Here is a 26,209-nt window from a genome sequence, read left to right on the forward strand (position 1 = left end):
GCCTTTGGGGAGAGGCTGGGAGGGGGATGCGGATCTGATGCCTGCCAACCTCCACTCGCGGATAACCTTGTAGGGTCATTCCGTCGGCTAGCATCTATATTTCGAGGATTTATCATCTTACAGTGAAGATGTCGCTTCTTAGTGACTGTGTTAGTTTCCGCCCAGGTATCTCTCTATGGTAGGTACGGAGAATACGAAGCGCTTAGCGAATGGCGCGAGCTGGCGCGCGCAGGGTGAACACGGGGAAGAGAGGCTACCCCGGAGAGAGAGAAGTTGGCTGTGTGATGTGGTAAGAGGGCACCGAAGCTGACATAAGAACCATTATCGAAAACTACAGAAAAAAGGAAATATTGATGGAAAAAAGGGCCCGAGGTTCAGAATCCTCATAGGATTACTATTGCCTCGGGCGGTGCAACGAACGTTTACCAGGACTTTAAACCGCTCGCCGCGACTGGTTCACGTCTCTGACCCTCTCCTCTCCCCCCCGCCACCGCCGGTGATCGTCCAAGAAAGCCCGCCTGGGAAATATTGAAATGATGACTCGGCCCGGGCGTGGAATACGAAGGGGCGCGGCGGCCATGTCGTGGAACTCCTGATGCAGTGTGCTGGATTGATGAGGGGGGGGGATGCGTGCTCTATCATCAGGATCTTCCTTCTCCCCCTCCTACTACTACACATGAGGCTGTCAATGTATGACTGTCATCTTGGCCCCCTGGATTCATCGGAACTCCCCTCGCCTCTGCCACCATCCCCGTAAGACGTAGAATGTCTTGGCCCTTTCCGCCAGGCGCATTGAGCGACGAGCGCGCTTACGTTTCCGGAAGGATGTCGTGGTGTGACGGGCGAAGCTTGGCCTGTCGTGTCATATTGGGTGCTCTCTCACGTACGCAGCAGCAATGGGGCGAAGGTTAGATGCTCGAGAGAGAGAAAGCCTTTTACTCTGTACAAGTGCGTCGAGACCGGAGCGACCAGGCCATCCTTGCTCGGGGAGACAACGCCCAGAAAATCCCCATCCTCCAAGGCCCCCCCACACCCCCAATCCCCCTTGTCGTGTTCGAGTCTGTCGGTGCATGGTGGTGAACTTGGCACTGCGACGGCGGACTTTTGTTGGATCATGATGCGAGTGACAGTGAGAGAGGAAGGCCTGCTTGATGACAGACCGGTGAGTGTGGACTGGATCTCAGTTGGCCCTTTTGTGCCCCCTAGCGAAGCGTCGGGGGCTCGGGGGGCGTGTTGGAAGGACGGGCAGACCAAAAGTACAACAAGAAGATTCCCGCCGCCACCACCAGGCCAGAAAGCAGTCGTCTGCTCGAGCTTCTGTGCGTATAGTGGTCGGGGCCATGGAGTCTGAAACAAGCATAGTGCCGGCGGCGCTACGTCGACACGCAAAGTATCCGTAGAAAGGACGAACTTCGTCCACGTTTGGTGTCCAGTATGCGTACAAATACCGCGCATGTAGAACCGCTTAGAGTTCAAGGGGTAACAGTCACGGCAAGTCAGGGAAATGGGCGCGCGCCGCTACGGTAAGACTAGACAGGACCATGGTGCTGGGACACGAGAATACCACCCGCCCCAAAGCCAGATACTTAGACTTTGAAAAACGTGGGGTCATTAATCTCTGTAGTCTTTTCCCGTTTGCCATCTTTAGCTGGCCAAGGCTCTTGGCTGTAAAAAAAAAACAACCAAGAAATCCTGGGAGGCTGGCCACCACCGACGTACCGGGAACCCCGCGTTGCTGTGTTGTGCATAGCGTGTATGCAGTCTCAACCTTATGCACATGGTCATCGCGCGGGTCTGGTGTCTGCCATGCCGTCCGCGGAAGGGCAGAGGAAGGGCGGAGATAGGGCACGGCAAGGGAGGTCGTGCTGACCCGGCGCGGCATCTCATCTACCACTTCTATTCTCCCTCCCGTTACTTGACAAGAAAGTGTCATGAAAACTTGCGAGTGCAGTGCAGCATGAGGAAAAGTGCCGCGGCGGTCATGCAAGACGCTGACCTCGGGATCTACAGGCCACGGTTGGTTGCTGTGAGACGGACGTCCTTTTGCAGGAGAGCCGGCCGACGTTATTCGATGTTGGATACAACTTTCGTCAGCCTGCAGCGCTCAATGGGAAGCAAACGCCCTGTTTCCTGATGGGAAGACGACACAAAAGGCAATAGTCCGGCTTTTCAAATGCAACCCTGGAACGCTGTCTTATTCCTCTCAGCAGACCAGAGTGGCGCACCTGGCGCACCAGGCGTCCATTTTTTTTTCCCCGAGACAACAACAAGAGACACATGGGCTTGACGTCAACAAGACGCCCGAAGCCATGTTCCCTGTCTTCCTCCTCGCCGCGATGCACGGCCACGTCAGGCGCATCGTCTGGTATGTACGAACTTGGAGATGAAGCTACGACTTGGCACACTGGTCATCAGCTGGGTTCCCATTGCGCCGAGAAACGGACGTCTTCCGGACGGTGTCTCCCTCATGACCAGCGCCGTCGCGTCGTATTCACAAACGGAAACCCAAAGTCGCACTTAATTTGCATTTTGGGGGGGGGGGGGGGGGGTGAAGAGGGCTGTCGATGCCCGAAATTGACGTCCAGGGGTTCAGTGCTCCAATGAAGGAAACAGGAGAATGATTGACGCCCTCTCTTGTCGAGACTCTTCCTGGCATCCAAGACCCGGTTCTTTGCGGAGCGACGCCGAGATCTCGCATTCCACGCTCCTACAGCCTCGATGTTGGACATTTCCCGATGCCGGATACCCCGGCGGAACGCCAAGGGTTTGCGTGTCCGTATCTGAAGCGCGGCGAAGTCGAGTTTCAAAAGGATCTGCATCAGCATTAAAGTGCCAAGACTTCTCTCTTTCTCCGTCACTCGCAAGCGCGTGACGGTCCCGATCCGAACCCCTCTCTCTCTCTCTCTGCGAGTCAGTCGCCGTTTGCTTGTGCCATCTCGGCCCGTCGCCGAGAAACGGAGACAGACAGAGGTGTTGGGTGTGTGCTGTCTTCCGGCTGATGTTGAGACGCTGTCAAAACGAGTTGGCGATGATTTGACGTTGCACGTTGGCGAAACATCAGAGGAGTGTACCGGCCTTGATCCGACGATGTTTAAGGCAGGGGACGGTCTAGATTGAGTTGAAGGCACCCATCCCGCACCCATCGTTTCCGACGTCTGTTTCTAACCTCGTGTGATCGATCCGCTCTCTCGTTTCCAACCTCTCTTCTTCGCCCACGTTTCCCGGAGTGGGTATCGTAGGACGAGAAAACAAAACAGCAAGGGAAAACGTCTGCTGAATCAACGGGAGTTACAAATGGCTTTCTTGCGTCTTCGGTCGCAAAGGCCGTCGCAGATCAGGCAGCGTAGCTCGATGTCCGGCCCCTCGTCATCGGCGGAGCGTGTGGCTAACGTATCCCAGGAGGTCAGGCATATTGGCGAGGCAGAGGGTAGCACGACGGGGTTTTCTCCCCCCGAAGGGAACCGGTGACACAGCAAAGCGTGCTCGATTGGGATCTGCAACACCTTCGCTGCTAGTGCGGGTGTCCGGCTACCTTTGACGAGGCCGTCGTTGTATTCTGCATCGAATCGCAAGGCCGTCGACTTTGACGGCTCTTTTGTTGATACGGGATGTGCTTAACCTCCAACTCCTCGAACCCCCTCGGGAGTCTCGACGAAAGCGTCCGCTTCGATGGACGAGCTAGCTCCTAGCGGCGTTCTCCGGCTCGTTCTCGCCAGTCACCAGACCGTCCTTGAAGCGTTCGGCTGGCCCTTGTACTCAAAGCCAGCCACTTTCAACAAATTCTTCCATGGGTGCGACTAGACGACATGGCAGGGGGAGCTCTAGCAGGAGGCCGACGAGAGTAGGCTAAAATCTTTACATGTGGCTTTCATCGTTTACGTCCAGTGCAATGCGGTCGGTGTCTGACAATCTAGACGCCATAACTGCGAGACTGGGTTGTTAGATCACCTTACGTCGACTGTGATGTCCAGGTAAGCAGGTCAACGACGAACTGTAACCAGAGAACGACAGCAGCCTCCAGATTATCGTACGTCGTCTGCCATGAACCACGGCTGCCGATTTCCAGACTAGACGTTGGAGGTATGGTCCTATCTTGGATACGGTGACAGCCTTCTCATCTATATTCAAGAACTAATGAGGCTGGGGGTTCCTCATGACATCCCGAGAGGTCCAATGGAGGGACCGAAGCGAGGCCAAGAGTTGGGTTGAACGAGTCAATTTCGGGAGCTGGCGTGCTGGTTCCAGAGCCAATGACCTACGTCGCCTTTCGACGAGGAAACTGTACAGAGTAAGTTCAAGTCTCCGACAATCTCTGCATTAATGAAGGCAATCCCCAGGTTGGGTCTCGAAGCTCTTCTTGACCATCCCTATCGATATGCGTCAACTGCCTGGCTATTCTCTATGCTGGTCCTCTGGATGCGAGTCCAGGAACCAGCCTGAAATGCGTCTTGTTCCAGTTACCAATGTCCTTATGTTCAAAAATAACTATGGGAGAGTTGGTCGCATTTGCGAAGAAGGCAATACCGGAGGGAGACCTCTGCCGAGCCTTAGATGTCGCTGCAGATGGGCGCTGCGATTCGGTAGATATATGCATGGTGTCCCGCGTGTCGATTACAGGCGTCGATATTGCCGGCTAAGCCATGTAATTTCCCAGCTATTGTGCTTCCAAGGACATGTTCGAATGCCCAACTATATCTCCAGACCTGCGTCAAGTATTGCGCATATCGTGCGAAGCATCTGACACGATGTCTCTGAACGACGGCCCCCATGCGGGGCCAGGTCCCTTGGCTCTTTCTCGACCGCACGCAACAGCCAAGAAAAATTCCCTGCAGCTCGGCGCTGGCGTTGCCAACTTCATCGTCGAGAGAGGAGGGGCAAGAATAAACGCGGCATACGCCTTTGAAAGAAGGTCGTCCTTCGTCCTTCATCACTTGACAACATATGTCGTCCAGACTGCCAGCCGGACCTCGACCCACGACAACTTTATTGTCTGCCGCGTGGCATTCGTGGCATTTGTGGCGGCATCCCTCTCCCCGGGCTGATGCAAGACATCATCTCCCCTCCTGGGTCCGCCGTAAAACGGGACTGGATTCTCAACACCCTTCCCGCCCGATCGAGACGGCGGTCAACATTCCTCCGATTCGCGACCGCTTCCCGTTTGCAGGTGTTGATTGTCCCGGAGCTGGACTACGACGTATTTCATGCGCCACGGCTGAAAATAAAGGGGAGCACCGGAAAGGAGTCCGGTTCGCAGGAGGAGATGGGCGGTCTTTGGGTCGCCCACATGCCTGCCGCGGAGAAAAGAAGATGAATAGTCCATTGCCAGCATTGCCAAGGAGGACAATCGAATCTCTCGCAATTCCAGGGCGTCCGGGGCGAGTTTACCCTCATTGACCACGCGGTCGGTACGCTATAGACTATAAATTCTCCCTGGTGTCAGGCACGGAAGGGAGTGGGAGAGGCAAGAAAGAGTGAACTGGCTTTATCTCTTCAGGAAAACAGCAGTGCCGAAAGCAACCTGTTTCAATGACCTGAGAACACCTGCCATCTGCCGTTTCCCGTGTCGCCTGCGTCTGTGTTGTGTTTATGGCGGAAAGCAACCAACACAAGACTATTCCGAGCTGTGAAGTTCTGGGTTGAGAGAGAGAGAGAGAGAGAAGAGACAGAGAGAAGTAAGTGAGAAAGAGAGAGAGAGAGAGAGAGAGCGAAATACGAGACAGATGCAGCCGTGAGCTCATCGAACTCAGCGCTCCACAGCAAAGTTGCCTTGGCTGCCGCAGCTCCCCAATAGCGATCCAGCTGGGCGCCACGCACCACGCTGCAGCGGCTTCCAGGACAAGCACAGCCCCTGAGCCCTCCACGTCAGCGCCCTTGAGCCACTGCCTACCGTCCTAGATCCGAAAATGGCACGAGAACCATTACTGCCCCTCCCCCGCGCCGTCCCAACGTCACCACCAACATTAACACCACCACCACGAGGACAGTCCTCGACATCGACATCACGGCCAAATTCGTCTCTGAAACTCTTCGTATATAAACTACTCATACTCGCATCTTTCGTTCTGCCCGTCATGTCTCAAGGCTGGGTCAACGCCGTCTACTACCCCAACTGGCGCGTGTACAAAGGCCAGACGCCGGCTTCGCTGCCGGTGAATGCCGTCACCCATGTGCTATATGCCTTCGTCCAAGTCAACACAGACGGGTCGCTGAGGCTCATCGACGACTGGGCCGATACGCAGATTCCCGTCGACGGGACGACAGGGTGCCTCTCCGCCCTCGCCAAACTCAAGGCCTCGCGGCCCAACATTCGCACACTCGTCTCCGTTGGCGGCGGCGGCGGAAGTGCCGAGTTCCCCGCGCTGGCTGCCAACCCGGCCGCGCGCGCCCGATTCGCCAAGGAGATTAAGAGCTTTTGCGACAAGTACCAACTTAACGGTGTCGACAGTGAGTATCTTTTGTCCCGCATGCAAACGCCGTTTCCCCACTGACCCGCGTCTCAGTCGACTGGGAACACCCAAGCGACACCAAGCAGGGTCAGGACTACATCGCGCTACTGAGTGACGTGCGCCGCCAGATGCCGGCGGGGAGGTACCTCCTCACCACGGCTCTGCCGCCGGGCCAGTACGTCTTGAGGAACATCGACCTCAGACGGGCGGCGCCCCTGCTCGACTACCTGAATCTCATGTGCTACGACCTAACGGGCCCATGGACCGACGTCTCGGGGAACCACGCGCAGTTGATGGCGTCCAAGACGCTGGCGAGCAACAATCCGAACTTGAAGATTGCGTGCGCCGATGGCATCAGCTACGTCATCAATAACGGCGTCCCGAGCCGCAAGGTGCTGCTTGGGATCCCCGCGTACGCCCGCACGTTCCCCATGGCCAAGGGCCCCGGAGGGCCCTCCAAGAACTCGGCCGAGATGGACTACTGCGACATGTCCAACGACAGCGTCGACAAGGCCACGGTCGACACGGCGGCGGCGGCGGCCTCGTACGTCGACGCCAAGAACGGGTTCATGACGTTCGACGTACCGAGGACGGTGGCCATCAAGGCACAGTACGCCAAGAGCAGGGCCCTCGGGGGTCTGTTCTACTGGACCGGCGTAGGGGATCGGAAGGGAAGGCAGAGCCTGGTGCAGGCTGGGTTTAACGAGTTGAACGGCGTAAGATAGACTTGATGGGAAAATCGGTGGAATGAGCAGGATGTAGAAGATCCAAGTCGACTACCCGACTTTGCCTGTATCATGTCAGAGAAGCGCACCAAATCTGTTCCTACCTGGCTGGATAGGATGAATGATAATGACGGTGACGATGGCAATAAACTGTGAAATATGCACTCAACTAATGAAAAAGAAATGTTGTCTAATGATAAGAGGCAGGTTGATTGAGGGAGATGAACAGGCGCGAGAGGGACATTAGCTGGGAGCCGCAGCACTCCGTAATTTAAACGCCCGACAGTCCGGCAGGTGCCCAGGCGAGCCCCACTCCACCGGCATCGGGAACCCCACTCGGGGTCCGGCAGCACTGCCGTCCAATCATTGCGCTGTCGGGCGGGGGGGGAGGTTCGCAGGGGCTACAAGCGCGGCCCCCTTCCCATTTCCCCGTCTCATCTTTGCCGCCACAATCCCACGAGCCCGCGACGCCATCAACCTTTCAAAGTTGAGCAGTCAGCTTCCTGCCGTCCTGCTACGCGAATCGTTTCAAGCGGCGAGCCATCCCATCCAACAGCAACCTCCTGCATGGCAATTGCTACCCCCTCCTGTGTACTCATTGGTGCCGTTCGAACGAGTGTTCGGACGGGCGACGGGTGATGTGCGACAGGGGGGTAGCCACGCCAAGGGAGGAGGGGAAACAGACGGTCGGATTGGCACATGCTCGACGCCGCCTGCCTCGCGTCTTCGGGGTGGCCCAGACCGTCGACACAGGCAACCCGTCGCTGCAGTTGGCCGAGATCGTGAAACTACGTTCAAACCCGGACGCTTTGGGGCAAGGGATGAGAACGAGAATGAGATTGTTCGCGAGAGCGACGGCGCCTTTCTGGCGGGATGGCGCTTGGATGACAGGTGACGGACGACGGACGTCGGATGACAGGCGAAGTTGACTTGGCCGTCATGGCGAGTCTGGTATAAGACAGCTTTGCCGCCGAGTTCTCCCCAAAGGCCTCGTTCACGACATCGCTGCCTCGACCGTGGCCTCTTTGTCGAGTTATTTCTCATCCCCGTTCGTTGTCTCTTTCATTTTCCATTTCGCCCATCCAGTTCCCTTGCCACACGTCCTGCTGAGCAGGCCCCTCGTTCTTTCTTACACACTCCTTCAATAGACATTCAGCATTCGTTTCATCATGATCCCCCAGGCGGCGACCTTTTTGGCTTACGCCACCCTCCTAGCCACGGCAAGCCCCGTCATCCAGCGCAGAGTCGTCACCGAGCTCAACGAGGAGGCCACCAAAGAAGCGCACCTGCGCGACGACACGGCCACCCGCGCCTTTTCCGACATCCAAATCAAGACGGCCGACGGCAGGTGTCTGTTCGTCGACAAGCTGTCGGGCGACTTCCGGGCGAACCTGACCCCGATCCAGGTCGCCGACTGCGGGGCCAAGGACGGCCAGGGCTGGGATGTCATCACCGCCGGAAAGCACAATGACCAGCCCAATACGATGCTCATTGTGAGCACTCTGGTGAGAGTCTACCGTGTGTACCCGGTGTCAGGGGGGGAAATTGCCGCTGACCGAGCACGAACCAGACGCAAGCGTGCTTCAACTTTGACCCGCGCCGTCCGGCGGGCAACCAGGTCAACCTCTTCTCGTGCGGCGGACGCGCGGCTGGCGAGGGCCTCGTGACGGACTCGCAGCTGTTCGCGCTAGAGACGGGCGCGGGCCCCTCGACGTTCCAGCCCAAGAACGCCAAGGGGAAATGTTTCACAGTCAAGGACAACGCAGTGGACGTGGCGGACTGCGTCGCCGGCGATAAAGCTCAGTCATTTGCGTTCGGGTCCGCTGCGGGTGGTGCCGGCGGCGGGGAAAACGGCGCTCAGAAACCCGGCCCTTCGACCACCGCTGCGGCCGTGGCTACTGGGAATCCGGTGGCCGACTGCGGTGGCACCGAGAAGACTGTCACCATGACGATCACGGCCACGGTCAACCCGGGCCAGGGCAACGCTGGCAACGCTGGCAACGCGGGCAACCTCCCCGTGGCCACGCTCGCGCCCGAGGTGACGTCCGCATCGGCTTCGACGCCGCCTGCCGCCTCGACTGCCCCCGCTGCTGGAAATGGAAACGGAAACGGAAACGGAAGTGGCAACGGCGGCACCGACGGCGGTCAACAAGGAAACATCTCCGCCGTCAACCCCACAACCCCCGTCCCCGTCTCCCGCGCCGGCGGCATCCTCAACCCGACGGCGGCGGCCGAAGCGCACGAATTCGACTCGACCGCCAAGCGGGCCTTTACAAAGGTGGCCATCCGCGCGCCCAACGGACAGTGTCTCTCGGTGGACCCGACGGCGGGCGACTTCCGACAGAACCTCATCCCCGTGGGCCTTGCGGCGTGCGACGGCGCGGCGGCGAACCAGCGGTTCGACGTGGTCACCAGCGGGAAGCACAACGACGGCAAGGACAACGGGGCGCTGGTGGTCAGCAGCCTGACGAACGGGTGCGTCAGCACGGACGGGCGGCGGGCGGCGGGGGACACGGTGACGATCTTCTCGTGCGGCGGGCGGGCGGCGGGCGAGGGCCGGACGGACGCCGGGCAGCTGGTGAGGATCTTTGGGGATAGTTTCCTGTGGTCGCCTGTCAATAACGCGGCTTCGTGCGTGGTGCCTGGGGACCAGGGGCGGCTGGTCACGGCGGCGTGTAAGGGGGACAACAGCGAGACGTATACCATCGTCGCCTGAGATGAGATTGGGGGGGGAGTCCCGGGGCTTTTTTTCTTCGTGAGTAAAGACGCCGGACACATCTATGACCATATGTATTGGCGTAGATGACCAGCCTTGACGAAACCAGACAATTTGGCGTTCCATGCAGTAAAGCAGGCATTTACATGAGGATCTCTGCCCATCTCTTATTAGTCATAAGTTGACTTGTTGCCAATCTTGACCTGCCTCTCGGAACTTGGATGCCGTGCAGACCCTCTCGGCAAAAGCTTGACACACATTGTGCGTCCCCTCCCCCAGATGGACGGAGCAAGTCCGGGCTCTTCACATTGGTTACGCATCTTTCGACAAATCCACCGAGCCTCGGACAGGGACCTCCAGGGTGGAAGCTTGAAGCAGATGACCGGCACCAGCCGAAAGCTTGATCGCTGCCACTGTTGACAGACGGTCCAATGGGTGCCAAGGGGGATATGGAAGTGGGGGCCACGAGGTGCCGTTGGCCGCCAAGCGACGTCATCAAAAGGGGGGATCCAGGTGCTGTATTAACGCACCTATCTAGGCAGGTATTCACTGAAGCGAGCTTGTTCCCTCGGCTTCCACCTCCTAAACTTTCACTAAATCGTCGCATATTCGCATCTTCATATCTTCACATCCTCACATCTTCACCATCCCGCCTCTCTACAGCACGACCCTCTAACGTCTCATCTCGCTAACGGAGATGCCCGGGCTCTCTCGCAGCCGCATTGCTAAAGATATCAACCTCGCTACGTGCGGCTGAGATAGCCCGTCTTCCTCCAATGCTCGATCCCTGATTCGACGCCTCCACACGACCCAAAACCGCGGCTTCTCCCGACCGTCCGAGCCAAGGATCCGCGCCGTTGAAGTCCCCTGGATCCCGCATTCAGCACGGCCGCCACGCGACGAAGCTTCGTCGTTTAAACCATTCATGTCTTGAACCAGCTGGCCCGGCTCTCCAACCTTGTTCATCTCTTCTTCCCTCCATCCATCCCGTCCACACACCCTCGTCCCGCCGAGGCCTGCTGGCCATGTCATCTGACTCTGCCGACTCCTTCGGCGCAACAATGTCAAAAACCGTCAGCGAACCCGAAGACCGCTCGCGTACCGTTCGATTCCCCTCGCTCGAGATCGACACCCACGACTATGCCACCTCCCCGACCTCGTCCACGAAAACCCGTGCGTCTGCCGCTCCCCCCCGCGACACCATCGGTGCGCCTCTCACCCGCACATCCACCGACAAGACCCTATCCCCGCTACGACGCCGAGCCGGCACCTTCAAGCCCGTCGAAGACTATGGCGACTTTGACATGTCGCGCCCTGGCTGGCAGCCCGGCTCCGAGCCCGGCTTCGACCCCAACAAGTCGGACGGAGGCCATGCCTCCATGCCCACCCTCCGTGCAGACTGCGAAATCTCCGTCTTCGACTTCAGCCAGGCCAACATGGTCCAGCACAAGTTCGGCAATGACGACTTCATAGAGTTTCTGAAAAAGCCCCAGGAGCCCTGGGTCAAGAGCCGCTGGATCAACGTCAACGGCCTCAGCTGGGACGTCATCCAAGCCTGTGGCCAGTACTACAAGCTGCATAAGCTGGCCATCGAGGACATCATGAACACGAGAAACCGTACAAAGGCCGACTGGTACGCCAACCACGCCTTCATCGTCCTGACCCTGCAGAAGCTGGTGCTCCTGCTCGACGACGACAGCAGCAGCAGTAGCAGCAGCAGCGACGACGACTCGGACGACGGCGCGAGCCTCAGAACCAGCAAGTCCGTCAAGGGCATGAAGAAGCTGAAGCGCGCATTTACCATGGGCGCCAAGCCGCGTCAGGACCCCGAGGTCGGCAGACAAGCCGCCGGTAGGCCTACCGTCGTGACCCAGAGCAGCGGCTACCAGCTCAACCACCACACGAGCAGCCTCTCCCAGCTGCCCCAGACGGCCTTTGTCCGCACCCTCCAGCGCTACCACGCCTCTGCCAACGAGGTCCGCACCGAGTACATGGAAACGCACTCCTCCCTCATCTCGCGCGGCCTAGCCGTCTCCGCCGAGCAGGTCGCCATCTTCCTCACCTCGGACAACACCGTAATCTCCTTCTTCGAGATGTCCGCCGAGGACATTGAGCGCCCCATCACCATCCGCTTGGGCGATCCCTCGACGATCCTGAGGCAGTCGTGCGATGCCTCGCTCGTCGTGCAGGCCATCATCGACGCCATCATCGACCTCGCCATGCCCCTGACGGCCGTTTACAGCGACGTCATCGGCGACCTCGAGCTCGACGTTCTCACGTCCCCGAGCATCAAGCAGACGCGTAGCCTGTACATCTGTGTCAGCGAGATCAACAAGATGCTCACCTTCCTCAACCCCATCGACAACCTTGTCAACGTGCTGCGCGACCACCGCACCGAGCTGTCGCAGGACGAGGCCGCCCGCCAGCTGCAGAATCCGGCTAGCGGCGTTATCGTCACGCCCCTCACCCACACCTACCTCGGCGACGTGCTCGATCACTGCGTCATCATCACCGAGAGCATGCAGCAGATCAAGCGCTCCGCCGACAACCTCATCGACCTCATCTTCAATACCATCTCGGCGAACCAGAACGAGAGCATGAAGCAGCTGACCATCATCACCATCATCTTTCTGCCCTTGACCTTCTTGACCGGGTATTTTGGTCAAAACTTTGAAGACTTTCCCGAAATCGGCAATAAATGGGGCATTCGGTTTTTGTAAGTGCTGCGTCGATCCCTTTTCTCTTTCCCTTTCCCTCTTTCTGTTTTTACAAGACAGTTCTGGATCTGTTGGGCCACATCAATGCAGTTTTTTGGCTAATCAGACCCTCATCGGTCGCCACGTAGTTGGATCATTGCCTGTCCGGTCGTCTTCTGCACCATCCTCATTATGATGCGCTCTTGGATCTGGTCCTGGTGCGTGTCCTTCTGGCAGAAGCGTAAGATTAGTGCCGAGAGAAAGAAGCAGAAGAAGAGAAGGGCCAGAAGGGCGAGGAGGAGGGCCAAGGCGGATTAGGGGTGCCGTCATCTTTGGAGTGTTTCTCCCCACCATAGACCGAGTAGAGTTGCTTGTTTCGTTTGTCAGTGATACCCTCATCAAATAGACGGCCGGTTAGATGTTTTTGTTTTCTGCATTCGAAAAGTTTATTTTATTTTATTTTTGCTGGCTTGAGAGATCTGCCTGTAGACCGGGCTGCATGTCCTCTGGAGTCTGTGTCCCGGCACGGCCTCGTATCAAGATATCCTCAAGGTGACTAAATCGGCCACCCTCAAGGTGCCGCGGCAGATGTGCATTCGATCAGCTTCGTATTGCCAATATATCATGTTCTTTGAAACGCCAATCGCCAGTTTTTATATTTACACGATACACAACACAACGGCCGATGCGGTTGCCTCCATGTTCAAAGCCTCTTCCACCCGATGGCAGACAACAAAACCTATGCCTCCACCTCTACAGACCATGCGGTATTACTGCGCCTCGTGCGTAGACCTATTGGCATCGTTGACAGTCGCCTCCGCCAACGCTGCGTCTGTTCCGGTGTGTGCATAAGTAACTCCTCATCCCTCTCTTTCTCTTCTTCCCCTGCTCTGCGAGAGATTCGTCGTTGACCTTCGTCGTTGAGCTTTCAAGTGAGAACAGCATTTTCTTCCACCCAAGCCCCTCGCTACGTCAGACCCGCGCCCACAGCCGTAAAGCTCACACAAGCAAACACACACACACACTCTCTCTCTCTCACACACACATCCCATGAAGACAACTACGATCCTCGCGGTTCTAGGTCTCGCCGCCCCCGCGCTGGCGCAGTGCGGCGCGCCCAAGGGTGCCAAGTGTACCACGCCTGGCCAGATCGCATGCGAGTACATGGGCGGCCACATGGTACGTCGTCTCCCTTCGCCTCCGCTCCCCCCAGCCACCACAAGTGGACACCATCCAATCCTGACGTTCCCTTGTGTGCCCCCTACTAGCTGTACTGCGACGGTCATTGGAAAGCCGGCACGAACTGCGCCGCCTACCACAAACCCTGCCTCTGCGAAAAGGGCACTTGCGGTCCATGAAGTGTTAGGGCTGGTGCTAGTGCTGGTGCTGATGCTGATGCTTCTTCTGCTGCCCGAGGCGGCTTCGACTTTGTTTGAGGGTGTCGGGAGAATGTGACGAGTGTTGGGGAGGATAGATGCGCATCGGGCAAACGGGATAGATCCTACGGGATGTTTCGTGTTCGGGACGGCTTGTTGTTTGATGGTCATCTGCTTTTGGTGCTAGGCGCCCTGGACGAAGGGACCGGCGCAGCGAACAGAGTTTGATTCGATTCATTGAGAGACGCAATGCATACCCTTTGCCTCCCGGTTCCTCTGATGCGTTGTCCAGTCTGTTTTCCAAACTCCCATAGTCTCGGCTCTCCACCCGGTGGCAATAGTCGTATGGGGACTCCCGTCCCTGATAGTCTCTTCCCCGTACAGCATCGGGCGAGCTAGGGATCGATGGACGGATTCCCGGAAAACGGCGTGACGTATACGATTCTCAGCAAGCACAGCAAGACAACTAGTGTTGTTCGTCGAGTATCGACCTCAGCTACCTGTTAGCAGACCGCACCACCGTCGGGTGTCTGCCATGCGTTACTGTCAGCCAGGGCCCAGACAGTGTCGCAGCTGACACCTCCGAGAACCCTCTTCCAACAAACCAGATGGCCAGGTTGCCCTTCTACCCCTACTTTCCCACACAGATGCAAACTGCTCCACAACCAGAGCGATCCAAATCCTGGATCAGTCACTTCGTCCTTTCCACTTTTACACACGAGACGACCACGATAAGCTCAGCCCCCTACCACAACCTTAGCAGTCAACACCCTACCGCCGCCGTCAATACGTTTTGGTCCCTTCTTTCTGTCTCATCGATATACCCTCGGCCTGCTAAGATTCAAAGGGACACTTACGACGGCAAACAAGACACCAGTCACTAGCATTTGATCTCGGGAAGATTCGTGTACAATGACTGCCCTCCCCTCTCCATCGTGAGATGATTGTTGTTTAATCAATTACCTGTTGTGAACACACCCACCGTGGGACCCTGTGACAAGATGCCGTTGATAACGGACTTTTCTTGCCTAGTGTGTAGCGGTGTCCCAAATGTTGTACGTAGCCTACTATGGAAGGTGAGGTAGCCTGTATACCTGTTAGTTGTGCCGCTTGATCCGAAAGCTTATGTTTGCCGTGAACCATTGGATCGGTTTTTGGCTGTTGGTTGTCGGTTGTTGGTTAGCAAGGGACACGCTACCCTGCCTTCTCGTGTTCGCCCATCATTCGGAACTTATCCCAACAGATTACGTATCGATACGGTAGCACGCCTTCCCTTTTGGGCACAAGGAACGATAGCCAACCATTACATCATATCTCGTCCCGCACGCCTCTTTTGAGATGTAAAGGAGTCCGAATCTTCTATCGAAAAATCAGGGAAAAGAAGCATGCCTTTGATCATCTCTTCATCGAATTCGCACCTCATTGCTGTGGTTACATTGAAAATTGTCTCTTGATCAGGTAGCAGAGGCCTAGGTCTTGTGTTCCCCTCGTCCTGGGGAATTTATGAGCAACTTGTCGCCATACGATAATGCTTTTACCGCTGTTCATCGCCATGCTTCGGAACCCGTTCCGACCATGCGAGGGTTCGCCGACGTTCCAAGAGAATCATCGCGTCAACTACGTACCGAACTTCATCGACGCAGGGAACGGCCCCCAAATGGTGGCACCAGACACGCCATACGTGGCAGCGGCGGGCCACAACCAGCTGTACTTCATCGACACCCGGTTCGATCCTGAGACTGCAAAGCACATCAAGGAGCAGATTGAGTGGGCAAGTGTTTTGGCAGGCCCTGAAGACTTTATCAAAATCGACGAGATTTCGGCTACGGCGGAAGTCAGAAATGGTCCGACAAACGAAACACTGTTCGTCTTCGACCCCAGATACGCCAGGGTGCTCTTTGCAAAAGGAATCAACAAGCGCAACCCAGAGCTTCAACTGCCGGAGCATGAGCCCGCTGGCGACTGGCTGGTGACATACGATATCATTAACCCGTTGACGAAGAGGACAGGGGCATGCTGTGATAATGGCTGTAGCACTCGCAAATAATATTAACAGCAGACCAATGGCAACTATGACCTCTGTGGCAGCTATAGGGTTGACAGCGAGTGTGACTGTTGCCGTCGGCGTATGCTAGCCGCTCTGCGGCAAAGCGGTCGACATGCCAAAGAGAGATGGAGAGAAGGACGCCAGCTGCTCATCACCGGATGAACCACTTACACTGGAAGGGTGAAGTTCGGCGGCAGTGGTGTCGGGAATCTGATACTGATTGCCTGAGTGTAGGGATGTGTTGGAATGTCAAGAAAAGGGAAGGTTTGCGGTTAGCAGAAGGACGAAAACAGGGGACGTGTGTCTGTAACGTATATACGAACACAGATAAGAACTAGCCCAAGGGACAGGAACAGCCCCCATGGAGAATTTTCTGCCCTGCAAGCCTCGCTGTCTATAGTTTCGAGGAGGCGCATAGAACGGCTCTGGACCGTGAGCATGCCCTTTCTCTTCGTAGAAACTATCCCCGTTGGGTGCTTTGACTTCCAATTTGATTGAATGGGCTTGAAACAATACGTTCTGATACGATTGGCCGTAAGCAATAATATCTCTAAAACAGTCGCGGGGGCGCAGCGCTCATCATCGCTCTCTCAAGCCCAAGAGGTTCTCAACGCCATGTGCGCGAGTTCATGTGGACCTGAAAGCCCCGCGTCGTTTTGAACGCCTTCGTTCCGTCCACGATGCAGCATCACAAGCCGTTATCAGACCATTGTCGAGTGAACAGCTACATTGATCAATGTGATGAACATTTGCCGAATCGTCGTTAGTCCTTTTCTATGGTGCTCGTTGCGTTTGCGCTTCAAACAAAGTCTATGATCTGTCCCCTCCACCTCTCACGCACACCATCACCGGCTCCTCACGAACTTGGTGTGCCGGCCATTGGCGACAGTGGCGCCCCGCGTCCCGTCAGCGGCGACCTTGTAGATGTTGACGTGCGTGAATGCCAGGCTGCCGCCGACCTTCTCGACGCGGCCCTCGATCTCGATCTCGTCGCCGACCTTCGCCCCCGAGAGGTAACTGATGTTGATGTCGACGCTGACGCCCGTCGCGTCGCGCAGGTCCCAGGACGCGATGGCGAGGCCACCGGCCCAGTCGACGATGGTGGCCGAGACGCTGCCGTGGATACTGCCGGCGGTGTTGAGGTGGTTCGCGGCGACGGGGAGGCGCGCGATGATGAGGCCCTTGGAGGCGTGCGTCAGCCGGAGGCCCGGGTTGAAGAGGAAGGCGTAGATGGGGGATGCGTTGCAGCGCGTCGAGATGTAGTTCTCGATGTGGGCGAAAGTGGCCGGGTCCGATTCCGCGGCGACGGCGGGGGCGGGCGGGGGCTGGGACGGTGTGGAGGACATGCTGTGCGCGGTCTCGATGAGTTGGACTAGTTTGGGAGTGAGCGAGACTGAGGAATAGTAGTTCGTGATGAGGCCGATGGCGAAAATGATAGTGAGAGTGAGGGTGGAAGTGTGAGTTGTTGAGTGAGACAGACTTGGCGGGCGCAGGCCCGTGCATCGAAGGAAGTTTTCTCCGGCCGTCGGGCGGATTCCGTCCGAGATCGGCCCCTCGCGGCCCCGGACTCTTCGTTCAATGCGGCACCGTCGTTCCGGTGACACTCCGGAGCGTCGAAATTAGGCACTTAGGGGGGATGCCGTTCGATGTTCGATCGCCACTTACTACCTCCCATTGCGCTCCGTCCCGCAAACGATACCCTTCTTCGACGGGTCAGTGCTTCTGGAGAGCGTGTCAAGCCCCGCCGCAATGCCGCTGCATCGTCACGCCAGTCGGGCGATCCTCCGACGAAATCGCGTACAGAGATGATGCAGCCTTACAGATTCTGGTTCAATCTCTTTAGGTACGAGTAGGTAGGTCTAAGTGTCCCGTTTCACACCTGACATCTGTCTCGAACGACGATTAAGGAAATTCCAGTTCTGTGGGGCTTCCAAGTGTCAGCATACGGGGGGGGTTCTTTGATGCCTTTCTGCCCACGTCGTGTCAAGCCTCGAGAGTCACAGGTTGCTCGTCATTGTATAAACCAAGTGACTTGTGTCAAAGCTAGTATTCGCCCGACAAAGCTTCTCAGTCTTCCTCACGTCTCTGTCTAGACTTGAAATTCCCCAACCCATGGGGACCTCAACCCATAACCCGTAACCCACAACCCATTCAACCCATCCAACCCATAACCCCTATGGGTACCCATTTCAGTCCCGTGGATTAGATGGATGCAAACCTAATGGGTACTCATTGGCTTGTATCCCTACGGCTGAACACTGGAGCGCAATGCGCACCTCGCGGTCACTCACGCCGCCACTTCTTTCATTGGCGTCGACACAATCCTTCTTTTCTTTTTCATCGACTCGTATCTGGTCAACGGCTTAAGGAGTACGCCACCAGAATAATCGCGACCAGCACCATGCTCCGGTCGAAACGTTTTGTTACGAATGTACTTTGAGAAACTGACTATCCCAACTCATTTCGCCTCAACAAAGTAAAAGCTGGCACGTTTTGAAATGCACATAACTGGGTTTGATGCCAAACGTCTCCAAACTAGACAGTTTGAAAGGGTCAATGCTAATTGTCGTCTGGTACCACTACACATCGACATCGGCTGTACATTCTGCTCGCAAGATCGACCCTTGAAGCCCTGCTCCCGGGGTTTTCAGATTAGGGTTAGAACAAGGTTTGGCATGACGGTGCTCCCGGGTTGGATGGCAGCTGTCGAAGACGAATTAAGACGACCATCTGCAAATAATGTTATGCGCTAACATTTCGAAAGTATGAAACGTGCTGGCACAAACTCGACAAGCATGAAAGTCACACTCACCCCAATACGTGCGGCAGACTCCGAATGAGACACACGTTCAGGGGCCGCCTCGAATGTTAGAAGAATCTTCTCGACACGTACTCGTAGAGGGCACAGGTCAGCTGCTGGCTTGCGTTTACCTGACAGGCCGCCTGTACAGGTACAGGGGCGTGTAGAAGATGCGGACTGCAGTTGTTTCAGAACCCTACGACTGATCCCTGTAGTTTGAGCTGATGTCACGATAAAATCTGCCGTGCAACCGAGCCAAGACCTGTATAATACAGGGGAGATAACTTGGAGGATTCTTAGAAGCACAAGTAAAGGAAACAACTGTTGCCCAGATCATGTTAGGCCCCATCGTCCAAAACGAGCTGGACCGAAACCGAGAGGCTGGATTTCAGGAGAAGGGGGGCATGCCAATATCATAAGGTATTATTACAGTCGTTTTTACCCACTGCCACTAATTCTGGGTGTCTCGAGACTGTTTGAGGGAGTCATGCACGAGAAGTTATGGCTACGGGGAGTAAGAGAAATGATCAACAAGAAGTTAAGGTTATGTAGACGATAGAACTCATAGACCCGTTCAATCATGGGTAGAAAAAAATCGGGGCTTCTAGTATAAAGATCAATGGATCACGCGATTGTTCAAAGAGGTTTCTGCAAGCCAAGCATTTTCGGTATCATCACCAACACGATTGCATCAGTTTATATCCTTCTTTCTTGTCTCTCTATTGCCAGGTGCATTTCAACTTTCAAGCATTTCCCAATAAGCATTTAAATTTACCAAAATTTCGCCATGCAGATCAACTCTGTTCTCCTCGCCATAGTTGCTTTCGCTGTGGGCAACGCCGCTGCAGGTAAGAACATTGGAAGTTCTTCGTTCCCTAGAAGTGTCAACTGACCTGACTGACCTGGGCTCAATGGCAGTTGTACCTCGTAATTTCATCGACGGAAAGGGCAGTGCCCTATTCGGCAACGCTGGCACGGCATGCTCGGTGGGTGCCCAGGACGGCGAATGCGACCAGTTCGGCCGCTGTGTCCAGTTCATCCCACCCAACGAGCAGTCTATCCTCAACCAGGGGAGGGAAGTTGATACCTGCACCGCTGGTGGACAGACGGGGACTCTCTGAGGTTGATCTGAGGTTGGAACAATGATCAAAGAGCTTGAGGGGTCATGGAAACATTGGAAACAGAGTATCTGTGCTTTCAACCAAAATAAAACATGACCCTTCACTCGAGTGGATATTTACTGTCTTTATGTTTTCTTTCCTCGTGCTAGCGAAGGTGCCGAAGGTCCAACAGTCCAAGATGCGAGTTGCATTGGCTGAGCCTGATCTGGCCTAGTGCTGACTGCGATCGGTAGAGGGGCTCATTAACCCCCTTTTTCGCCGCTTGTCGTTTCTCATCTCTTTTTAAACATATTTTAGAGACTTGAATCCGCGAAAAGTTAGTAGACCGGGCCATACGGGTTACGTGTTGTCCTAAGCAAGCCACATTTACGGATTAAGCACATACAGCACCAACTACCCAGCATGACGAATCATGTCCCCCTTGTTACGAGGTTCGCCCTTGACCACAAGCCCCAACTCACAAGGGCCAGCAAGCCCAAAGTTCGCACTGGGTGTATCACCTGCAGGTATGGCTAGGTGTAGTATTAATACGCATTCAGACCTGGGGCTGACGTTTTACCTTTACAGACACCGCCGCGTCAAGTGCGACGAAGGCAGGCCGGCCTGCTCAGCGTGTCTCAAGTATCAAGGCCATTGCGGGGGTTACAAAAGTAACGCAACACAGAAACCTTCACGTTCAGCTCAACTTCGACCAATATTGCCGAGATTGGCTGGCAGGAAGGCCGACAACGGCTTTCTCTTGGAGCCAAACTACACGTCTCTCGTGTTCGCCGATCAGCTGGAGAAGGACCACTTCGACTACTGGCTCGCCTTCACTGGAACCACGGTGCTCTTTCAGTCTGACCTGCTCACACAAGTTATTCCTCAGCTGTCCTGGAAAGATCCTGCGATAAAACACGCTGCCCTGGCGATCGGCGCGTCGGCCCTCGGCGGGAGCACGAGAACGGAGCGAATGCTTGGCAAAGGGAGGTTCACTTCAGACTCGCTCATGCACTATGGCAAGGCTCTGAATCTCTTATACACATCACCTATGTCGCCTGAGAGAACTTTGCTGGCATGTCTCCTGTTCATCACCTTCGAGAGCCTCCGGGGGAACAAGGCAGCCGGGCTGAGCCACATTAACCACGGCTCTCGAATCTTGGAGCAGTACAACCCTCAGGGTGTCGATCCGAGCCCCTTGCTTGACGAGGTCATGACCAGCTTCCAGCATTTTGGCCTCCAATCTTGGAGTCACGGCGGCACTCACCCCAAAGAGACGGATAGTCGAGTGCCGTGGTGCTGTCGTGGACGAAGGACGCGATATGCCGTCCAGGAGATGCCCTCGGTCTTTACGAATCTGGAGACGGCTCGCCGATGGTGGAATATTGTCCGACATCATCTCGAGCACCACGCGCCACTACATACCGGTTTTCGGGTTGAAGGATCATCCGCCACAACAGTCCAGCGACCGCCACCGGATTACGCATCCCCCAAGTCTCAGCAGCATATTCGGAGCTTCGCCCGCTTTCTCGACGCCTGGAACCTAGCATTTCAGCCGCTTGCCATCAGAGCAGAGTCCGGCAGAGCCACGGATATCGCAGGCTATCTCAAGGCGCTCAGTCTGAGGATTCACTATCTGCATATGTGGAGCGGGATACGCACCGCGGGGTGGACAGATGTGGAGGACATCGGCCGCGTCACGCCGGTTTTCTGTGATATTGTCGCGCTCAGCCGAGAGTTCTTGTCGGCGCAGGCCGCCCGGCAGCTCCTCGCGCCGAACGGGGAGATGTTCACATTAGAAGACAGCCCGACGTGGCCTCTCGGGTCCGCATTTCTCATGTGCGCGGTGCGTGAAGTGAAGGACGATGTTATCAGGCTGTTCAAAGAGTACCCCAGACGTGACGGTCTCTGGGATACGCACGGATTCCTGGTTATGATGGAATGGCTGAACGGGATGACATCCGCTGGTTATGCCGTCGACGAGCGGCGTCACATCGCAGAATGCGATGTCGTCTTCCGCGAGCACTCGGTCAGGCTGCAAAAGAAACTGTGGGATCCCGCAGCGTCGAAGTGGATATATAGCGGTGTAAGTTTCAGCATTCTTTGATCTTTAAACGAAAAAAAAAACGAATTGGAGCATATACGAAGGAAGGGCCTCCAGAACAATCAAAGTTACGTTTCGTAGCTGCAAGCAAACCTGTTGTTGCCTGGATATCGGGACCGAGAGAGAAGCTGACCGGTCTGCGACCCGACTAACATGATGACCATGGCTTTGGGGGGGTAAAAATGGCAAAAGAGATGTCCCTGGCAAGGCTCGAACTTGCGACCTTTGGATATCCATGTCTGAAGACAGAGTCATAGAGAGTTCTATGAGACCAACGCTCTACCGACTGAGCCACAGAGACAATTTGCTTCGTTAAGAAATTTTCCAAGATGTCGACTTCTTTAGGGCAGCTCAAGCCCTTCCCGGATCCACCACGAGGCATGAATGCGGGGATGTGGACCAAGAAGGCCCGAGTCCGGGGAGCAGCTTGTTAGTAAGACTGCTAGACGTTAAGAAGCTTTGTGTTTGGGTTCAAGGGTGATCTTGAGGGGAAAAGCGCAGGGTACGTTTCAGGGATGGTTTGCCATTACGCAACTGGTAATCATGGGACCTCATGCAGTGCGATATTTCATGAAGATTTCTTTTTCTCTTACTTAAGCAGTAATCTAAATAAGCGTCTGCACATGACGAGAAAATTGCAAAGCTTGTTGTGAGAATACAGGCAGCTTGTTGTGGGCTCTGCACTTTGAGCAACTTTCACGAAGTCGCCGGGCACAAAATTGTTTGTAAGACTTCCCGGGGTTGAGTTCCACGGTTCCGGAAGTGGCGGCCTAGATTTCCCCATTAAGGCAATCGGAGCCGTAACCTACTGTCCGACGATCGGCGGTACTAGGCCGCTCCGCTCGGGGGGCAGGTTGCTGAACACTGCCAAAATCCTCGGATCCAGATCATGCAGTTGAGAGGTCCAAACGTGGCTTCAGAGAAACCACATTGACTGGAGCATGCGTGCATCACGGGAGAACACGGAATCTCAGCTCATGCAAAGCCATACCCGATGGGGAGCCAAAATCCAGGGTCTGCGTCAACTTGTCAACGCCAACCACCGGCAAAGTCGCTTTGCCGCGAGTCAAATGCACTCATCCACACAAACGCTACAGGGCGTGTTTGTCAGATATTACGTCTTATAAAACAAACAAGAGCGAAACCCCATCTTGAGTAAAGTGAATATTTTCTTTCCATTAGTAATTGTATGGATTCGGGGGATCTCGTGATCCTTATTCCAAATGACCGATTCCGCAAGATGGTGTGGGTGCCCGATGTTAGCCGGAGCCGTTGCCGGCTTTGTGGAGGTGGATAAGTGAGTGCTGGCTTATCTGTCACTCCGAATCTCCGAGGATGTTGAGTCAAGAACGCGGCCTCAGCCCGCGCTCTCTTAGTTTCCCGAGCCCTACATATGCCAACTGTCCGATAAGTCGAATTCAACATTTTTTCCCCCTCAGATACCGTTGAAGTGATCAGAAGTCAACAAAGATCTCGGCGAAGTAAGAAAAAATGGGTTCACTTCCGCAGACAAACCACCTCAGGGTCGCTATCGTCAAAGCCTATGAGATCGACGAGCCGAAACATCGGGGCATGGTCTTGTCCTTCCGGGACAACATTCTGCGACAGACGCCTGATGCGGTCATTGACACATACAGGCCGATGAAGGAGGACGGACACCTGCCGAACCCTGCAGACTATGACCTCATCATCATCACCGGCGGACTGAGCAATCTGTGCCAGGCATCGTTTGAGCCCTGGGTCAACACGACTCTCGAGTGGATTCGGCAGGTGGTTTCGCAGCAGCACATTGCTAAAACGAAACTGCTCGGCATCTGCTGGGGTCACCAAGCAATCGCAACTGCGCTCTCTGGAAAAATCGGAAGCTTCGAGCATCCAAGGGTATGTGCCGTGCATGCAGAGTCCTTGCCGAACATCCATTCTAACAGAAAGCTTTATAGGTCGGCGTGGAACAACTTACATTGAACGATGACGGGAAACGGGTCTTTGGCAAGGACACATTGGTAAGCCAGAGAAATCCGTTCCAAGCATCTCGACGAGTCCAGCGTTGTGGGAACGCAAGTTGCTGACACCTCGAAACCAAAAAAAAGCAAATCACAAAATTCCACAAGCGGTTTGTTCAGCAGGTTCCAGATGGCTTCAAGCCCTTAGCAAGCGACAACGAAATTCTCTTTTCCGACTCAGGCTTGGTCCTGTCCCTTCAGGGGCATCCCGAGATCTATGGCGAGCTGTCCCGTCAGCTTTTTGAGATGGATGTCCCATACTACAGAGCGACCCTGCCTACCGAGGAGGACCTTCAGCGTTATTACGCAGAGATGTCCTCGAGCGAAGAAGATTCCAAGCTGATTTTCCAAAAGGTGGCAGAGTGGGCTCGTTCATAATAGAATACAACGAATGACTGAAACATTGAGCTGCTACTTGCCCTTGATTCAACAAGTTTACACCATGTAACACACCAATCAAAATAACCAGCTAACAACTATCTGTGCTTCATGCCCCTGAGTGCTCTCTAGTTTTATTTGAAGACTTAACGATACACAAAGAAGGAAAGATTTTGAAACAAGCAAATGGGCAACATCTTCGTAGGGAACACAATACGGAAAGCTAGCATGGGCTTTCATAATTGAGCTAGGAGGTAATGCTATTCAAATAGGTTGACCATTAATCTGGCGATTTGGTGTTTTTCTTGATTGAATCTTAGAAACTGGCCTCGTCCCAGCGCCCTGATAGAGCCGGCTGGTATGAAGTACCTTTAGACACATAGCAGCCACAACAACCATGATACGGGCGAGACAGGGGTAGATAGCCGCACGGAAGAAAGCGAGACTGATGGTTAGAGTGGCGATGTACAGGGTAAGAAGGATGACAGGTTAGCGGTGACAGTTGAACAACCGTGAATATTGAAATTGGGTCCACTAAATCCCTTTCATTTTCAACGCCGTGGTGCGTGAGATGAGAGGAGAGGGTGACAACGTGACTCGAGGAACTTCTGCTTTTTGAGATACGGTTGAACATGCGCAACATATGCCAGAGCCCTTAGCACAAGACCACTGACTGTTTCAAGAAAAAAGCCCCAGATTTTGTGATAAAATTTGAGGAATAATTATAGAGAAAAAACTAGGGCGTAACAAACGAGGTAAAAGATGTTTCCTATGCTATCCGGCGGTCCATGTTTGCTGACTGAGGAGGGGATTGATTTATCAGGAACGTGAAAAGGCGGCGGAAAACGCACGAAGGACTAAGTAGGCGAATGAGTTTCTGTTGATGATCTCCTCCATAATCTCTCATGTGAGGTCAGTAGATGGTATATACTGATGATAACTCTCACCTTGACCCATGTCAAGACAACTTCAACGACGTCACCCGTGGGGCGCTCTGTACTTCAGCGGCGCCGAAAGAGTGGGATCAACTGGCGAGATAGGCTCAGCTAGAAAGCCCGTTTGACGAGATATCCGTCTGCGATCCTGATGGTGTACTACGTCGCCATAAAGTGACGCCAACCTATCGCTTTTCGTCGAAGAATTGTTAGGCTCGAGACGTTTCCCCGGAGGGAAGTGGAACAAAATAGTCTGGCAACCCCGTTTGTTGTGTGGGAGTACGCGGGGATCGACGACCCATGAGGATGGCTTGCAGCACATCGTGGACTCGAAGGACGTACGGCCGGCAGCTCAGCTTGACAGGCTATTCTCCAAGACCGACTTAAAAGCTCATGAAGCTAGAAACCTCAGCCATACAGTAGGGTGAGAATGGCTGGGCTGTAACCAAAATCTTGGACTGGGCACACTTTGAGCACACAAGTCAGTGTTACTGTTAAAGACCCGCGGCTATTCATGCGGGAGATACTAGCGCTGTCTAGTGAAGAAAAAAAGGATTACCCCAGTCAGTAAGCCCATTTTGCAATGTTGTTTTCAAACAATCTCAAAGGTAAGCTTGATGCCAACTTCGAGTGCTAAGCGAGACCACTAAGACGAAGGGAAGGGACATGATAGTGAAGGACTCGGTTTAAAAAGGTAGTCTACTGTTGAACACAGTAGTCTCTGTCGGGTTCAGAGATAACGGTAAACACATGGCGAAGAGTTATTTTTTTACGTCTACTCCTTTTAATTCAAGAATCATCGAGACGGCTGCCGTACTAAGGAGTGGTCATTGTCCGGCGTGTAAGTCATAGATAAACCGTTTTGGCACTCGAGGGGCCAGCT

The 26,209-nt window shown here is 54.9% G+C and overlaps 9 protein-coding genes across 9 annotated transcripts; 8 read left to right on the forward strand and 1 right to left on the reverse strand.

Moving 5' to 3' along the window:
* Positions 1 to 5,903: 5,903 nt before the first annotated feature.
* CDEST_00238 (Putative glycoside hydrolase family 18, catalytic domain, glycosyl hydrolase family 18 (GH18) active) lies at positions 5,904 to 7,345 on the forward strand (the record flags this gene model as incomplete). Its single annotated transcript, XM_062916397.1, has 2 exons — positions 5,904 to 6,444; positions 6,501 to 7,345. 2 exons carry the CDS (start codon positions 5,904 to 5,906, stop codon positions 7,169 to 7,171), a joined length of 1,212 nt encoding a protein of 403 aa, XP_062772448.1. The 3' UTR covers positions 7,172 to 7,345.
* A 239-nt stretch (positions 7,346 to 7,584) lies between these two features.
* Positions 7,585 to 10,084, forward strand: CDEST_00239 (Putative ricin B, lectin domain, ricin B-like lectin). Its single transcript, XM_062916398.1, has 2 exons — positions 7,585 to 8,676; positions 8,742 to 10,084. Exons 1-2 carry the CDS (start codon positions 8,341 to 8,343, stop codon positions 9,885 to 9,887), a joined length of 1,482 nt encoding a protein of 493 aa, XP_062772449.1. The 5' UTR covers positions 7,585 to 8,340; the 3' UTR covers positions 9,888 to 10,084.
* A 375-nt stretch (positions 10,085 to 10,459) lies between these two features.
* Positions 10,460 to 13,061, forward strand: CDEST_00240 (Putative Mg2+ transporter protein, CorA-like/Zinc transport protein ZntB). The gene is made up of 2 exons (XM_062916399.1): positions 10,460 to 12,603; positions 12,733 to 13,061. Exons 1-2 carry the CDS (start codon positions 10,913 to 10,915, stop codon positions 12,899 to 12,901), a joined length of 1,860 nt encoding a protein of 619 aa, XP_062772450.1. The 5' UTR covers positions 10,460 to 10,912; the 3' UTR covers positions 12,902 to 13,061.
* A 572-nt stretch (positions 13,062 to 13,633) lies between these two features.
* On the forward strand, positions 13,634 to 13,941 carry CDEST_00241 (uncharacterized protein; the record flags this gene model as incomplete). The annotated part of the gene is made up of 2 exons (XM_062916400.1): positions 13,634 to 13,762; positions 13,852 to 13,941. 2 exons carry the CDS (start codon positions 13,634 to 13,636, stop codon positions 13,939 to 13,941), a joined length of 219 nt encoding a protein of 72 aa, XP_062772451.1.
* A 1,265-nt stretch (positions 13,942 to 15,206) lies between these two features.
* CDEST_00242 (uncharacterized protein) lies at positions 15,207 to 16,100 on the forward strand. The gene has a single exon (XM_062916401.1). The coding sequence runs from the start codon at positions 15,488 to 15,490 to the stop codon at positions 16,004 to 16,006; it is 519 nt and encodes a 172-aa protein (XP_062772452.1). The 5' UTR covers positions 15,207 to 15,487; the 3' UTR covers positions 16,007 to 16,100.
* A 1-nt stretch (position 16,101) lies between these two features.
* CDEST_00243 (Putative Thioesterase domain, HotDog domain superfamily, acyl-coenzyme A thioesterase 13) lies at positions 16,102 to 17,468 on the reverse strand. Its single transcript, XM_062916402.1, has one exon. It carries the CDS (start codon positions 17,350 to 17,352, stop codon positions 16,852 to 16,854), a length of 501 nt encoding a protein of 166 aa, XP_062772453.1. The 5' UTR covers positions 17,353 to 17,468; the 3' UTR covers positions 16,102 to 16,851.
* Positions 17,469 to 19,593: 2,125 nt separating this feature from the next.
* CDEST_00244 (uncharacterized protein) lies at positions 19,594 to 19,927 on the forward strand (the record flags this gene model as incomplete). Its single annotated transcript, XM_062916403.1, has 2 exons — positions 19,594 to 19,654; positions 19,725 to 19,927. The coding sequence occupies 2 exons, from the start codon at positions 19,594 to 19,596 to the stop codon at positions 19,925 to 19,927; spliced, it is 264 nt and encodes an 87-aa protein (XP_062772454.1).
* Positions 19,928 to 20,220: 293 nt separating this feature from the next.
* CDEST_00245 (Putative zn(2)Cys(6) fungal-type DNA-binding domain-containing protein) lies at positions 20,221 to 22,013 on the forward strand (the record flags this gene model as incomplete). The annotated part of the gene is made up of 2 exons (XM_062916404.1): positions 20,221 to 20,433; positions 20,495 to 22,013. The coding sequence occupies exons 1-2, from the start codon at positions 20,330 to 20,332 to the stop codon at positions 22,011 to 22,013; spliced, it is 1,623 nt and encodes a 540-aa protein (XP_062772455.1). The 5' UTR covers positions 20,221 to 20,329.
* A 1,414-nt stretch (positions 22,014 to 23,427) lies between these two features.
* On the forward strand, positions 23,428 to 24,476 carry CDEST_00246 (Putative glutamine amidotransferase domain containing protein ChyE). Its single transcript, XM_062916405.1, has 3 exons — positions 23,428 to 23,891; positions 23,951 to 24,013; positions 24,101 to 24,476. The coding sequence occupies exons 1-3, from the start codon at positions 23,502 to 23,504 to the stop codon at positions 24,389 to 24,391; spliced, it is 744 nt and encodes a 247-aa protein (XP_062772456.1). The 5' UTR covers positions 23,428 to 23,501; the 3' UTR covers positions 24,392 to 24,476.
* The last annotated feature ends 1,733 nt before the right edge of the window (positions 24,477 to 26,209 follow it).

Source organism: Colletotrichum destructivum, chromosome 1 (genome assembly GCF_034447905.1).
Source record: "Colletotrichum destructivum chromosome 1, complete sequence".
Taxonomy (NCBI): domain Eukaryota; kingdom Fungi; phylum Ascomycota; class Sordariomycetes; order Glomerellales; family Glomerellaceae; genus Colletotrichum; species Colletotrichum destructivum.

Coding starts and splice junctions, on each gene's coding strand:
- CDEST_00243 (XM_062916402.1), bottom strand. CDS start 17,352: ATGTCCTCCACACCGTCCCAGCCCCCGCCCGCCCCCGCCGTCGCCGCG.
- CDEST_00246 (XM_062916405.1), top strand. CDS start 23,502: ATGGGTTCACTTCCGCAGACAAACCACCTCAGGGTCGCTATCGTCAAA. Junction 23,892..23,950: donor GAAGCTTCGAGCATCCAAGG/GTATGTGCCGTG, acceptor AAAGCTTTATAG/GTCGGCGTGGAACAACTTAC. Junction 24,014..24,100: donor TCTTTGGCAAGGACACATTG/GTAAGCCAGAGA, acceptor ACCAAAAAAAAG/CAAATCACAAAATTCCACAA.
- CDEST_00240 (XM_062916399.1), top strand. CDS start 10,913: ATGTCATCTGACTCTGCCGACTCCTTCGGCGCAACAATGTCAAAAACC. Junction 12,604..12,732: donor AAATGGGGCATTCGGTTTTT/GTAAGTGCTGCG, acceptor GTCGCCACGTAG/TTGGATCATTGCCTGTCCGG.
- CDEST_00242 (XM_062916401.1), top strand. CDS start 15,488: ATGCTTTTACCGCTGTTCATCGCCATGCTTCGGAACCCGTTCCGACCA.
- CDEST_00239 (XM_062916398.1), top strand. CDS start 8,341: ATGATCCCCCAGGCGGCGACCTTTTTGGCTTACGCCACCCTCCTAGCC. Junction 8,677..8,741: donor TGCTCATTGTGAGCACTCTG/GTGAGAGTCTAC, acceptor AGCACGAACCAG/ACGCAAGCGTGCTTCAACTT.